The 11,501-nt window shown below is 62.7% G+C and overlaps 1 protein-coding gene across 1 annotated transcript in view; it reads right to left on the bottom strand.

Moving 5' to 3' along the window:
* Positions 1-606: 606 nt before the first annotated feature.
* COL2A1 (collagen type II alpha 1 chain) overlaps positions 607-11,501 on the bottom strand; it is a 30,991-nt gene continuing 20,096 nt past the window's right edge. Inside the window, exons 30-54 of the mRNA XM_057557423.1 lie at positions 11,158-11,211; positions 10,904-10,957; positions 10,619-10,663; positions 10,360-10,458; positions 10,051-10,158; positions 9,683-9,736; positions 9,327-9,380; positions 8,862-8,915; positions 8,467-8,520; positions 8,067-8,174; positions 7,406-7,459; positions 6,921-6,974; positions 6,065-6,226; positions 5,713-5,820; positions 5,407-5,514; positions 5,133-5,186; positions 4,881-4,988; positions 4,613-4,666; positions 4,364-4,471; positions 4,033-4,086; positions 3,455-3,562; positions 2,791-3,079; positions 2,132-2,319; positions 1,585-1,827; positions 607-1,128 (exon numbers count right to left, since the gene is read on the bottom strand). Coding sequence (XP_057413406.1) covers positions 982-1,128; positions 1,585-1,827; positions 2,132-2,319; positions 2,791-3,079; positions 3,455-3,562; positions 4,033-4,086; positions 4,364-4,471; positions 4,613-4,666; positions 4,881-4,988; positions 5,133-5,186; positions 5,407-5,514; positions 5,713-5,820; positions 6,065-6,226; positions 6,921-6,974; positions 7,406-7,459; positions 8,067-8,174; positions 8,467-8,520; positions 8,862-8,915; positions 9,327-9,380; positions 9,683-9,736; positions 10,051-10,158; positions 10,360-10,458; positions 10,619-10,663; positions 10,904-10,957; positions 11,158-11,211 — 2,523 coding nt within the window. The 3' untranslated portion in view covers positions 607-981. The remainder of the gene's footprint in view (positions 1,129-1,584; positions 1,828-2,131; positions 2,320-2,790; positions 3,080-3,454; positions 3,563-4,032; positions 4,087-4,363; positions 4,472-4,612; positions 4,667-4,880; positions 4,989-5,132; positions 5,187-5,406; positions 5,515-5,712; positions 5,821-6,064; positions 6,227-6,920; positions 6,975-7,405; positions 7,460-8,066; positions 8,175-8,466; positions 8,521-8,861; positions 8,916-9,326; positions 9,381-9,682; positions 9,737-10,050; positions 10,159-10,359; positions 10,459-10,618; positions 10,664-10,903; positions 10,958-11,157; positions 11,212-11,501) is intronic.

The following is an 11,501-nucleotide window of genomic DNA, read 5'->3' as shown; positions in this document are numbered from 1 at the left end:
GAAGGCAAGAAAGGAACACTCTGTGTGTTGAGAAGACATCCATGGAAGCTTTAGGTGCCAGCCCAGGAAGTGAGGAACGGGGCCCAGGAAAAAGGAATAAGGGGTGGGGCGAGTGTTCAGCACTAACACGTCTCCTTGAACTGAAGTCTGAGGGAAAGATACAGATAAATAGATTGTCTGACTGTGTGCACTTATCGTGGGCCTCTGTGGATTCCCTCCCCTCCCCTCCCCCCTGCACTGTGCACCCCTCCTCCCTCGGGGCATCTCTGGTCTCTCCCGAGAGGCACGATGCAGGCCCCACCTCCCCGTCGGAGTTCAGAGCACGTCTTTTCTCTTGCACTAATCCGCCTGGAGGTGTGTCTGGGCTTATGCTCAGGAACAAGGCCACCCCCTCTTGTGTGCCTCCCTTCCCAAACCTTGGTCTCTGTTCCTAGTTCACCCCTGGGTTCCACTTGGTGCCAAAGTTTACAAAAGAGGATTCTGTCCTGCCCACAGACTCCAGGACTAGTGGAAAATAAAGAACAAAGCACAGGCCAGTATGTACTTTCCAATAATTTTTTTGTTTTTAATATCAATTGACATTTTAAAAAATACAGAGGTGTTTGACACAGAATAGCACCATTGTGTAGGACACACACAGTTCCTGCGCCCAGCACCTGAAGGGGGGGGTTCTCTTGCCTGGGCTGGGGGGGCAGTCACTCAGGGGGCGTTTGACTCACACCAGTTAGTTTCCTGCCTCTGCCTTGACCCAAAGGTCTTACAGGAAGACAATAAATAAATAGAACACCGAGATTTTATTTTGCAGTCTGCCCAGTTCAGGTCTCTTAGAGAAGGGAGAAAAGTCCAAACTGTGAGAGGGTGGGATGAATGGACATCAGGTCAGGTCAGCCATTCAGTGCAGAGTCCTAGAGTGACTGGGATTGGAAAGTACTTGGGTCCTTTGGGTTTGCAATGGATTGTGTTGTTTCTGGGTTCGGGTTTTTACAAGAAGCAGACAGGCCCTATGTCCACACCGAATTCCTGCTCGGGCCCTCCTATGTCCATGGGTGCAATGTCAATGATGGGGAGGCGTGAGGTCTTCTGCGACCGGTACTCGATCATAGTCTTGCCCCACTTACCGGTGTGTTTCTAGGGGAGAAAGAGAGGAGAGTCGGTGGCTGCCTTACAAGCCGGTGCCAGCTGCCCTGGACCCCAAAACTGAACACAAAGCACAGAACACACGCGGGGGTCCTAGACCTCTTTTGGATTGACCTCCACCTCGACTCCAGTCCTCAGCAGTAGGGCCTCCTCCCCCTGCCCTTCTCCTCCCCACTCTCCACAGTGACCCGGCCTGCAAGGGCAGAGGCCCACGCACGTTGCACGAGTGTTCCTCCAAGCCACTGGACCCGCTGAGCCAAGGGAGGGGAGGAGACGGAACAACACGCTCCACTGCCACACCTGTCGCTCTGCGTGTCATCCCCACGTAGCCCCTCACGCTCGTGCCCCTTTAGGACTACGATGCCTGCTGTGGACCAGCCCTCTGCCTGCTCCAGCCCGGGGCCCCGGGAAGCTCATCTCTCTGGCGGCCCAGCCGGCCTGACTCACCGTGCAGCCATCCTTCAGAACAGTATACGTGAACCTGCTGTTGCCCTCAGCCCGGATCTCCACGTCGTTGGAGCCCTGGAGGAGCAGGGCCTTCTTGAGGTTGCCCGCGGCTTCGTCCAGGTAGGCGATGCTGTTCTTGCAGTGGTAGGTGACGTTCTGGGAGCCCTCGGTGGACAGCAGGCGCAGGAAGGTCATCTGGACGTTGGCGGTGTTGGGAGCCAGGTTGTCATCTCCATAGCTGAACTGGGAGGGCAGAGAGCAGTGGCGTGAGGCCCGGGGGCGGGGGCCTCCGACCAGGGTTCGGAGGAGCTGAAGGGGGCTGGGGGGGGCAGGTCACTGGGAAGACATTTTTGCTTCCAGGGAGTGGAGCAAGCCTCCAAGGACTCTCCCTCCACCTCGAAATGGGAAAAAATCCTACCCCTCCTCTTTCCTTCCCCTTAACTCTGTGAGCAAGGCGCTATGTGAGCAAGGCGCTAAAAACTGCCAGGGAGAAAGCAGGGAAGGCTGCTGAGGTGCCGTCCCTGGCCTAGAGCAAGCGGGGACTCACGTGGAAGCCACCGTTGATGGTTTCTCCGAACCAGATGTGTTTCTTGTCCTTGCTCTTGCTGCTCCACCAGTTCTTCTTGGGGACGCTGGCCGGGCTGGGGTAGACGCAGGTCTCGCCAGTGTCCATGTTGCAGAAAACCTTCATGGCGTCCAGGGTGCAGCCCTGGTTCGGGTCGATCCAGTAATCTCCTGCAGCGGAGAGGCAACACCCCATCGGGGCTCAGACAGGCACAGACACACGCTCCCGAGAGGGCCAGGCCTGCCTGGGGTGACAGAAAGGCCTACGGGAACACCAGGGGGAGAGGAGCAGGGTGTGAGGGCCACATGCGGCCAAAGGGAGGGGAGAGGGAGGGATCCGGGCGAGGAGACCCGGATGGGAATGTCCAGGGCTAAACAGGGGTGCAGGCAAAGGGACAGGAGCAAGGCCTGCCTGGTGGATGGAACTCTACCCTGAAGTCACTTCCACCATGTAGTCATGGCAGGACGGGACCAGGGCTGCAGTTTCTCTGCTGTGAAATGGGGGAGCCACCAGTGCCAGAACCTTCCAGGCCTGACTCTGCCCGGCACTAAGAGATGCCTGCTCCCTCCTTCAGAAGGGGGCCATGCCCAGCGGGCTGACTTCCTATTCTCCAGGGTGGGGATCCTGCCATCCAGGCTCACCGCTCTTCCACTCAGGGTGGCAGAGTTTCAGGTCCCGGCAGGTGCGAGCGGGGTTCTTGCGGGATCCCTCAGGGCTGCGGATGCTCTCGATCTGGTTGTTGAGGGACTTGAGTGTGGCATCCACCTCGGCGTCGTGCTGTCTCAGGTTGCCGGCTGCCTCATCGGCCCGCATGTACTGCAGGGGGTCGGGGCCCTTCTCTCTCTGGCCTAGGCCAGCAAAGGCGGACATGTCAATGCCAGGGCCAGGGGGACCTGGAGGGCCAGGGGGTCCAGGATTTCCAGGAGGACCCTGCAGCAGGAAACAGAGAAATCAGTCAGGAATTACAGGGAGATGCCCCTCCTGTGTCTATCCCCACCTGCTAGAATGTACTAGGATGTCTTCTTCCCAGTCCCGTGAGGTTGGGTGTGTGCATGTGTGTGTGTGTGTGTGTGTGTGTGTGTGTGTGCAGCAGGCCAAGACCAAGAAAACCATTGAATGCTCCCTGTTTTTTTATTAGCCCCTCTTTTCTCTGTCTCAATGACTCTTTGAACTTCCAGGGAGCTCCCAGGATAAAGGATGCTGTCACATTAGCTGCAGGCTGATGCCCCGAAAGAAGCCCTTAGCATCAGAGAGCTCAAGCCTCCCGGTGCTGGGAACACCCCAGACAGCAGGAAGGACACTCACAGCAGGGCCAGTTTCGCCTGAACGTCCACGGGGTCCAGGAGGTCCAATGGGGCCGGGGATTCCATTAGCGCCATCTTTGCCAGAGGGACCGACGGGGCCAGGAGGACCCTGCAGGCCGGTAGAGAGAAAGGCAGTGAGAAGAGAGCCATCGACACAGGGAAGGTCCAGGAGAAGCCGGGGCTGGTGAGGTGGCCATCCTGGTAGCACTAATAGCTGCTCTCTTCCCAAGTTTTCCCGTTTCTCAGTCACAGAACCCCATGCTGGTCTCCGTGTGGCCAAGAACCAGCAGGATGGCTCCACGGCTCTCCTACTTCCCACAGTCCTCTTTGTAAAATCCTATTCCCAGGGATAGGATGCAGACCAACGTCTGACAGCCGAGAGCTGCTCTCGTGTTCATCCTGTGATCTCAGGTACTTCTCTGACCACAGTCTCACCGAGCCAGTCCCTCTTCTGCTGCTGAGTGAGGCCCCTGAGCCCGAGGCTCCCCCAGAAGCAACCACATTTCCCTCCTCACCAAACACCTGACCAGCACCCTGGTCCCACCCCGGAGGAAGGGTTCTTCTCTCCGTCTCACTTACTCTGGGGCCAGAAGGACCGGCAGGACCAGAAGTACCTTGGTCTCCAGCAGGACCCTGTGCAGCAGGAAGAGGCAAAGGTCAGAGGTCAGCACAGACAGGGCCCCATCTTCCATGTCAGGAGGCCTTCTTGAATATGTGTATATACTGGGAGTTGGGGGAGCACATACATGTCCCGCCCCTGTGCCCCTTCCATGTGCTCCTCCCTCCAACCCTGAGGAGGTCCTGGACATTTCTCAGGATGATCCCAAGTCGCCGTAGCAGCTTGGGAAACTCAGGTGGGCTCTGTGAAGTGGGACGCCTTGGGGAGCCAAGCGCAGCCAGCGGCACTCACGGGGGGGCCGGGCAGACCCTGCAGACCAGTGAAGCCACGGTGTCCCTTCAGTCCCCTCTCGCCAGCCTCTCCCGTTTCTCCTTTGTCACCTCGGGGGCCTTGAGGACCCTGGGAACAAGACACAGAGACACAGGTTTGCTCAGCTCAGGCCAGCCTCTGCCAGCCTCACCTGAGCCAAGGAGCCCCAGGTCCCTGCTGCCCCCTGAACCTGCCTGTCGGGGACCCAGCACCGGACGCTCAGATACTCACTGGCAATCCCCGGGCTCCGGCTGGTCCTGAGGGTCCCATGGGGCCTTGTGCACCCTGTGGGGAGAGTGGGGGCAGCGTCAGAGCACAGTCAGGACAGGCACGGCCCTCTTCTGCATCTGCCCCGGGCTGGGCACGGAGGCTACTGCTCCACAGCCCACCCCAGGGACGCGTCCAGGGCCTGGCGTGGGGGAGGGCGGGTGGTGGAAAGCTCCCTACCCACGCAGCCACCCTTCTCCACCGTGGCTTTTACTGACTCGAAGATACTCACAGCTTCTCCTCGGTCTCCCTGCTTGCCGATTGGGCCGGCGGGGCCAGGAGAGCCAGGGGGCCCTGGGGCTCCGGGGCCACCCACGGGACCGGTCTCACCACGATCGCCCTGTCAGGAGAGAGGTCTCAGGCTCAGAGAGGAACGTTCCAGAAGAGGCAAGGAGAGACGTGATTCTGACCCCAACCCTGCCAGGCCAATGGAATGTTCTCCCCGCCCCACCGCACTCACCTTGAGTGAGACCCCGATACTCACCTTGACTCCAGCTGCACCGTCTCTGCCAGGGGGGCCGTCAGCACCAGGGCTTCCCTGCGCAAAGGGAAACGGACGCCATCAGAGCTGCCCGCCATCCCCGCCTCTGCTTCCCGTCCTCCCTCAGGAGCCCAGCTCTCAGTCTCCGTGCCCTCTCTCTCCCGTCACCACCTTCCCATCACATCTGGGCGCTTGGGCTCGGCCCGTCTGTCACCCCCTTCTCCAGGGCTCCCCTCTCCCTAGAACGGGCTACCCCACAGTGGATCCCACCGCACACCTCGCGTCCAGGTTCACCCGCAGGACCAGTCAGGCCGGGAGGACCCACGGGGCCAGGGGGGCCTCGGTCTCCAGATGCTCCAGGAGCTCCCTGCTTGCCAGGCTCACCCTGGGGGACAGCAACGAGGAGGATGAGTGCGCGCTCCGAGGCCCCTCCTGGGGAGGGCGCTGACCGGGGCTCAGTTCAGACGGTACGGAGCGGGTGGCAGCCTCGGGGCGGCCGGGCCGCTGAGAGCACCAGCTGAAGAGCCTCCAGCCGAGCCAGGCTGGGCCCGGCCCGCGCGGAGGAAGGGGCATCCCCACTCACCGATGGGCCGGGCAGGCCGGGGAATCCTCGCTCACCACGCTGCCCAGGCAGACCAACGATGCCCCTCTGACCAGCCAGACCCTGGGGACCTGGAGGACCGTCGGGACCCTGAGGGAGGAGAGGAGGGAGGTGAGAACTTGAGAAGTGACACGGAGCCGCCCCCCGCCCATCCGTGAGGCGGCTGGCTGCCCACTGCAGGGGTCAGGGCACTTCTCTCTGCGGCGCCCACCCCTCCCCGGCAGCCCCACCGTCCTGCCCCGCCCCCACTCTGGGCTCTGTGAGCCTACGTGCCCTTCACACTCCTGCTCCAGGGACCTTGGCCCTGGGCTCCCCAGCCTGGGGTGGGACTTACAGAAGGACCGTCATCTCCAGGCTCTCCCTTCTCGCCAGGGGGTCCGGAAGGACCTTGGAGGCCAGGGTCACCAGCTCGGCCAGGGGGGCCACTGTCTCCTCGAGCACCTTTGGGACCATCTTTTCCAGAAGGACCAGGGGGGCCGGGGGGTCCAGGGTTGCCCTAGAAGGACCAAATGCGGGAAGTGAGAACTCATCTCACCCTTCGCCATCCTTCCAGGCTGCCAAAGCCACGGTGACCCTCTGGGGGCTTCCTCCACCCTAAGGGCAGCTTGACCCCCACCCTGGGCTACATCTTCCATCTTCTCTCCCCCGTGAGCTCTGGCTTCAAGCCAGCCTGGCTTCTCCAGCCTCTGCACACTTTCCTTTCTCTGATCTACCTGGACTCCCTCCTGCCTCCTTCCCTGTGGCCTCAGTCCCACCACCGGTCCTCAAGGAATAGCTCCAGCCTTGCTCCTGGCCCCTAAGCCTCTGCGCCCGCTCCCTCTGCACCTGGTGGTGTTGGTGAGCTGGGGGACTTCTCATCACCTCTCCTCCCACTCCTGCAAACTCCTCAAGAGCAAGATGCAGACATTCTTACAAAGCACAGTGTGCTCAAGAAGTGTGTGTTCACGGTGAAAGCAACTGTACCAGCCCTGCCCTGTCCACGGAGCCAGCAGCCCGTGGCCAGCAAGAGGGTACACCGCCCTGCTCCCAGCTGTCTACAAGGAGAACAGGTCCCTGTGGTCAGTTAACTACTGTTCCCAGGAGTGGGGATGGGCACACAGACGTGTGGGGGACTGGGCCAGACTCTTCGACCCCTGCCTGTGCCTCCCATGCCTGGAGTTAGGGAGGAAACAGCCGGGGGCAGCACTTACATTGGAACCTGGGGGTCCGACGCGGCCTGCAGCTCCGGGGAATCCGGTGGCCCCCTATGTGACGAGAAGAGGACCCTGAGTACCTCAGACCCTCAGGAGGCCCAAGAATCAAATTTGGGGGCGGGGACCTCATAGGCTGGTGTGGAAAGGGGCGAGGGGCGCACGGCAGCAAGGGGAGAGCTAGAGAGGGAGAAAGGGCCCCCAGGTCTGGCCGCTGCCTCGTGCAGCTGCAGCTTCTCAGCCTCCAGCCCCTGCAGGGGGAGGATGCGGCTGGGGCGGTCAGCGCTGGGGGGGCGCCCTCTCTCCCACCCAGCTGTGGGGTGGGCTCTGTGTGGGAGGGGCTCGGGCTGAGAGGGAAGGAGGCGGGGTGGGGTCCCTGGGGCCAGGCCTCCTTCCTGAGGCCGGGGGTGGGTGCGAGAGAAGCCACTGCCCCTACAGTGCCCTCCACCCGGCCCAGTGACAGTGGGAATGGGGGCCTCGCTCACCGGGGGGCCTTGAGCACCTCGGGCTCCTTTAGGACCAGTCACACCAGTAGGACCCTGAGGAGGAAGGAGGGAGACGGTGAGGCCCGGTCGCCCCGGGGCAGGGCTGTGGGCTTCTGGGCGTGAGTTCCTTCTGAGCCCCGACCGTGGACTCCTGAGAGCTAGGTTCTCAAAGACGCAGCTTTGTCAGCACTAAAATCCCAGCCTGGAGAGGCTGTCACAGGTGGGCCTGCCACCCTGACCCACAGGAGACTCGTGTTCTAGGAGACCTCGGGGAGGGCAGGCCCATCAGGTGTCCTCAGAGCCAGTCCAAGGTCTCCCAGGAGACTGGCCGCTCTGCCCCAGGCCATCTGTGCTCAGGGAGACCCAGCGGCTGGTACCCTGTGTCCGGCCCCCAGCCACACACCCACACCCACACCCACGGCACTGAAAGCCAGCTTAGCTCCCTGAACCTTTACCCCTGAGCACAAATTCCTCCTCCCTGCAGCCTCCCCTTCCTGTGGCTGCAGCAGCAGCTCCGGAGTCTGCTGGGTGGAGGGCCCTAAACACAGGCGGCCATCCCCAGGCCTCCTAGCCACCTCTGCCTGCCCAGGCCCCTCTCCCGGCACCCAGCACCGCCTACCCTGTGGGATCGGTTGCCGGGGGGGAGCTCAGCGTTACCCACCTGAGGCCCGGGAGCGCCAGAGGGGCCCTGAGGACCCGGGGCACCAGCGTCACCTTTCTGGCCAGCCTCTCCTTGCTCGCCTTTGGCACCGGGCTGGCCGTCAGCACCCTGTCCCGGGAAGGAGGAGGAAGCCAGTGAGTGCGGGCAAACACTCGAGGTTCCTCCAAAGGGGCCAGAGACTGTGTGAGTGTGTGCGTCCACCCTGGGCCTGGACACCGAGTCTCAGGTAGGACGGTTACATCGGTGTGGAGATGTGGACGGAGAGGAGCCATTTCCCTCTTCTTTCAATCCTGTCCCTCCCTCCCCACCCGCCGCAGGCGGGAAGGTGTCCTTGGGGAATGACACGAGATGGCCAGAGCGGAGGGCATGGGAGGGAGGGAGGGTGGACAGAGATACTCACAGGAGGACCGGCAAATCCAGCGGGTCCGGGGGGTCCAGTCTCGCCACGTTCACCCTGTGAGAGAAGAGGGCCGGGAGGGGTGAGGCTCAGCTGCGGCCTGCTCTGTGCCCTCCTGTGAGCCCAGAGCCCGCTCTGGCCCAGCCTAGCCTACTGCACAGTAACCCCCAGAGGGAAGGGGGTCGGGAGGCTCCGTCCTAAATAAAGGGACCCAGGTCAGAAAGCCTCTCGCGGTCAGAGGATCTGGGGACCCGAAGGCCCTCCACCCTGATCACATCATGGGGGGGACGTGCCTTCTCCCTTCCTTTCTCATCTCTCCTCCCACCCCCAGGCCCAGAGGGCAGGGTGGGAGCCGTGCCCAGGGGCCTGCAGGGCCGGGCTCAGGGGCAGATACTCACCGGGGCGCCGCGAGCACCAACAGTTCCTGCAGGACCAGGAGGTCCAACTTCTCCCTAAAGTGGGCCGGGGTGGGGGCGGGGGACAAAAGCCAAGGATGAGGGATGTGGGGTGAGAGGGGGGCCCTTCCAGAGCAAAGTAAATCCAGAGAGCCCTGACGGGGGACGGGGGCTCTGGTCTCCCCTCCGACCCGCGGCATGTTCTCCCCTTGTTGCTTTGGCCATACCTGCACCTACTCGGGGCCTTTGCTGAAGACACCCATGCCCCCATCCAACTGCTACCCTCGGTGGTGCACACAGCCATGATTTTGCCTCTAAGAAGAGCCCCCACCCTCCACTCCTTGCAGCCGCTGCAGGGCAGGAGACCGACAGGTGTCGAGGGGAAGAGAGAGCAGTCTTTGGCAGGAGATGAGAGGGAGATTTGATGGGGGAGGCAAGGCAGAGCGAGGAAAGGGATCCACGACTCACCTTCTCACCGTTGGCACCGGCCGGGCCAGGGGGGCCAATGGGGCCAGTCAGACCCTGGGGGGGAGAAGGCGGAGTGAGGGGCAGTGAGAGACAGCCAGGGACGCGGAGCCCAGCAGGGCGCCTGGAGACTCCACACCCAGCGGACCTTGGTGTACCCTCCCGTGGCCCCCAGAGCGCCCTCTCACCCTGGGGCCCCCACTTTTGTCAGGGAAGTCCCTGTAGTTGCCCAGCCCACAAAACTGAGATGGGAGCAGAGACCACGCTCACACGCCGCCCCTCTGTCCCGTGAGTGCGTGAGGTCCCCTGCATCCATCCCCATCCCAACCCCAGGGAGCCTGCAACCAGCATCCACTTACTCGTCCACCGTCCTTCCCGGGGGCTCCCTCGGGGCCTTTCTCACCAACATCGCCCTGTGGGATAGAGAAAAACGGGCCACCTCAGGGAGGCATTCCAAGATCCCCTTTGCCAGCTCAGTGCCCCCCTGAATGGGGCTCCAGGCAGAGCTCAGAGCCTGGCCAAGAGGGATTTGCTTCAGTCTCAGGGTGGGTGACGAGGAGTAACAGAAGTGAGACAGAGGGAAGTGTCAGGGCAGGATGTCACTCAAGGTCAAAGAGAGAGCCTGGGAGGGGTCTCCAAGTTCCTCAAGAGGGTAACGGGGACCCTCACCCCCAGATGCCGTGGGGAAGCCCAGCTGCGGCGGAAGCGCGCTCAGCCTGGTACTCACCCTGTCTCCCTTGGGCCCAGCGATGCCAGCTGCTCCTCTCTCACCGGGCATCCCCTGCAGACCTGGAGGGCCCTGAGCCCCAGTGGGGCCAGCTGGGCCAGCTGCGCCCTGCGGTGGGAGAGGAATCTGTGGAGGGCAGCACTTTCCCTGGGCCCCCCAGGCCCCGAGCCCCCTTTCCTTCCCTTCTTCCTCTGCCCAGACCCCTTTCTGTCTCATCCTCCATCCCTCCCTCCTTCCATCTTCATCCCCCCTGAGCCCCCTCCCCTTCCAGCCCAGAGGACCCCCGCCAGCAGGACCCGCCTCACTCACTTTGGGACCATCAGTGCCAGGAGTGCCAGGGAGGCCGCGGGGCCCCTGGAGGCCCTGGGACCCGGGAGAGCCACGTTCCCCTGGGAAACCTCGTTCACCCTGTGGCAGAGACACCAAGGAGCAGTCAGGCAAGAGAGATGGGGTGGAGGCCCAAAGAGAGAGGAGACCCAGGACGGCTGGGCTGGGACGGGCAGGCAGAACCACATGGGAGAGAGCAGGCCCAAGGAGGCCGCGCGGAAACAGCGGACGGGACACTCACCCTGGGACCCACGAGGCCGGGAGCTCCAGCTTCGCCAGGAACGCCCTGAAGAACAAAGAAGGATGTGTGCGAGAGCAGAGGCTTTTCTGTCCCAGATCCTTGGCCGAGCCGCCCTCCCGCTGGGGGCTGAGCTCAGACTGTCCTCTGTGGAGAGCTGGGCAGCAGGTCCTGGACACTCCCTGGCCTCATGGGGCTCCTCGTGCCCCCTCCTGCCCTTGCCTCCTGGGCATGAGGATAGATCTTCCCACCTAAACAGGCTACAGGTTCAAAGAGCCCCAAACTCACCTGGTCACCTGGTTTTCCACCTTCACCTGGGGGACCGGGCGGGCCAGGAAGTCCCTAGAAGCCAAAGTGACTTAGTTAGGAAAGGAGTGCGTTTGCTGCCGCGCCCTGCAGGGAGGCCAGCACAGTGCGAGAGCAGGTGTAGGGGAGGGGGTTCAGGGAAGACTCGTCCCCGGGTCCCCCTCAAAGGGGCGCTGCTGCTGCCCCAGAGCCCTGCGTGTGGACGGAGCCTGAACAGGACTGATCCAGCCACCTACCTGGAACCCAGATGGCCCAGGAGCACCCTGTTCGCCTCGTTCCCCGGCAGGTCCCTGCGGAGGAAGACAAAGACGAGCTGAGCCAGCCTCCAGAGACTCTGGGAGCCTCAGCTAGGCCTAGAGGGGCCTGGGGCCGGCCCGCAGGAGGGCAGGCGACACCTTGCCTCACTGCCCAAGCAAGGTGTGCGTGCCTCGCTGCCCTCCCACCAGCGACCCGCACCCCTGACAACCCCGATGGGGTCCAGACTGCCTCCTGGGAAGCCCTGCCTCAGCTCAGGCTGGGTCAGGTGTCCTGGATCAGCCCAGATCCACACCTGTCAGCTCCATTACTCCCCACCTCTACC

The sequence above is a fragment of the Balaenoptera acutorostrata genome, chromosome 11, assembly GCF_949987535.1.
Source record: "Balaenoptera acutorostrata chromosome 11, mBalAcu1.1, whole genome shotgun sequence".
Taxonomy (NCBI): Eukaryota; Metazoa; Chordata; class Mammalia; order Artiodactyla; family Balaenopteridae; genus Balaenoptera; species Balaenoptera acutorostrata.
Note: the sequence above shows the minus strand (reverse complement) of the source record. Positions and strands in the feature narration are given on the sequence as shown.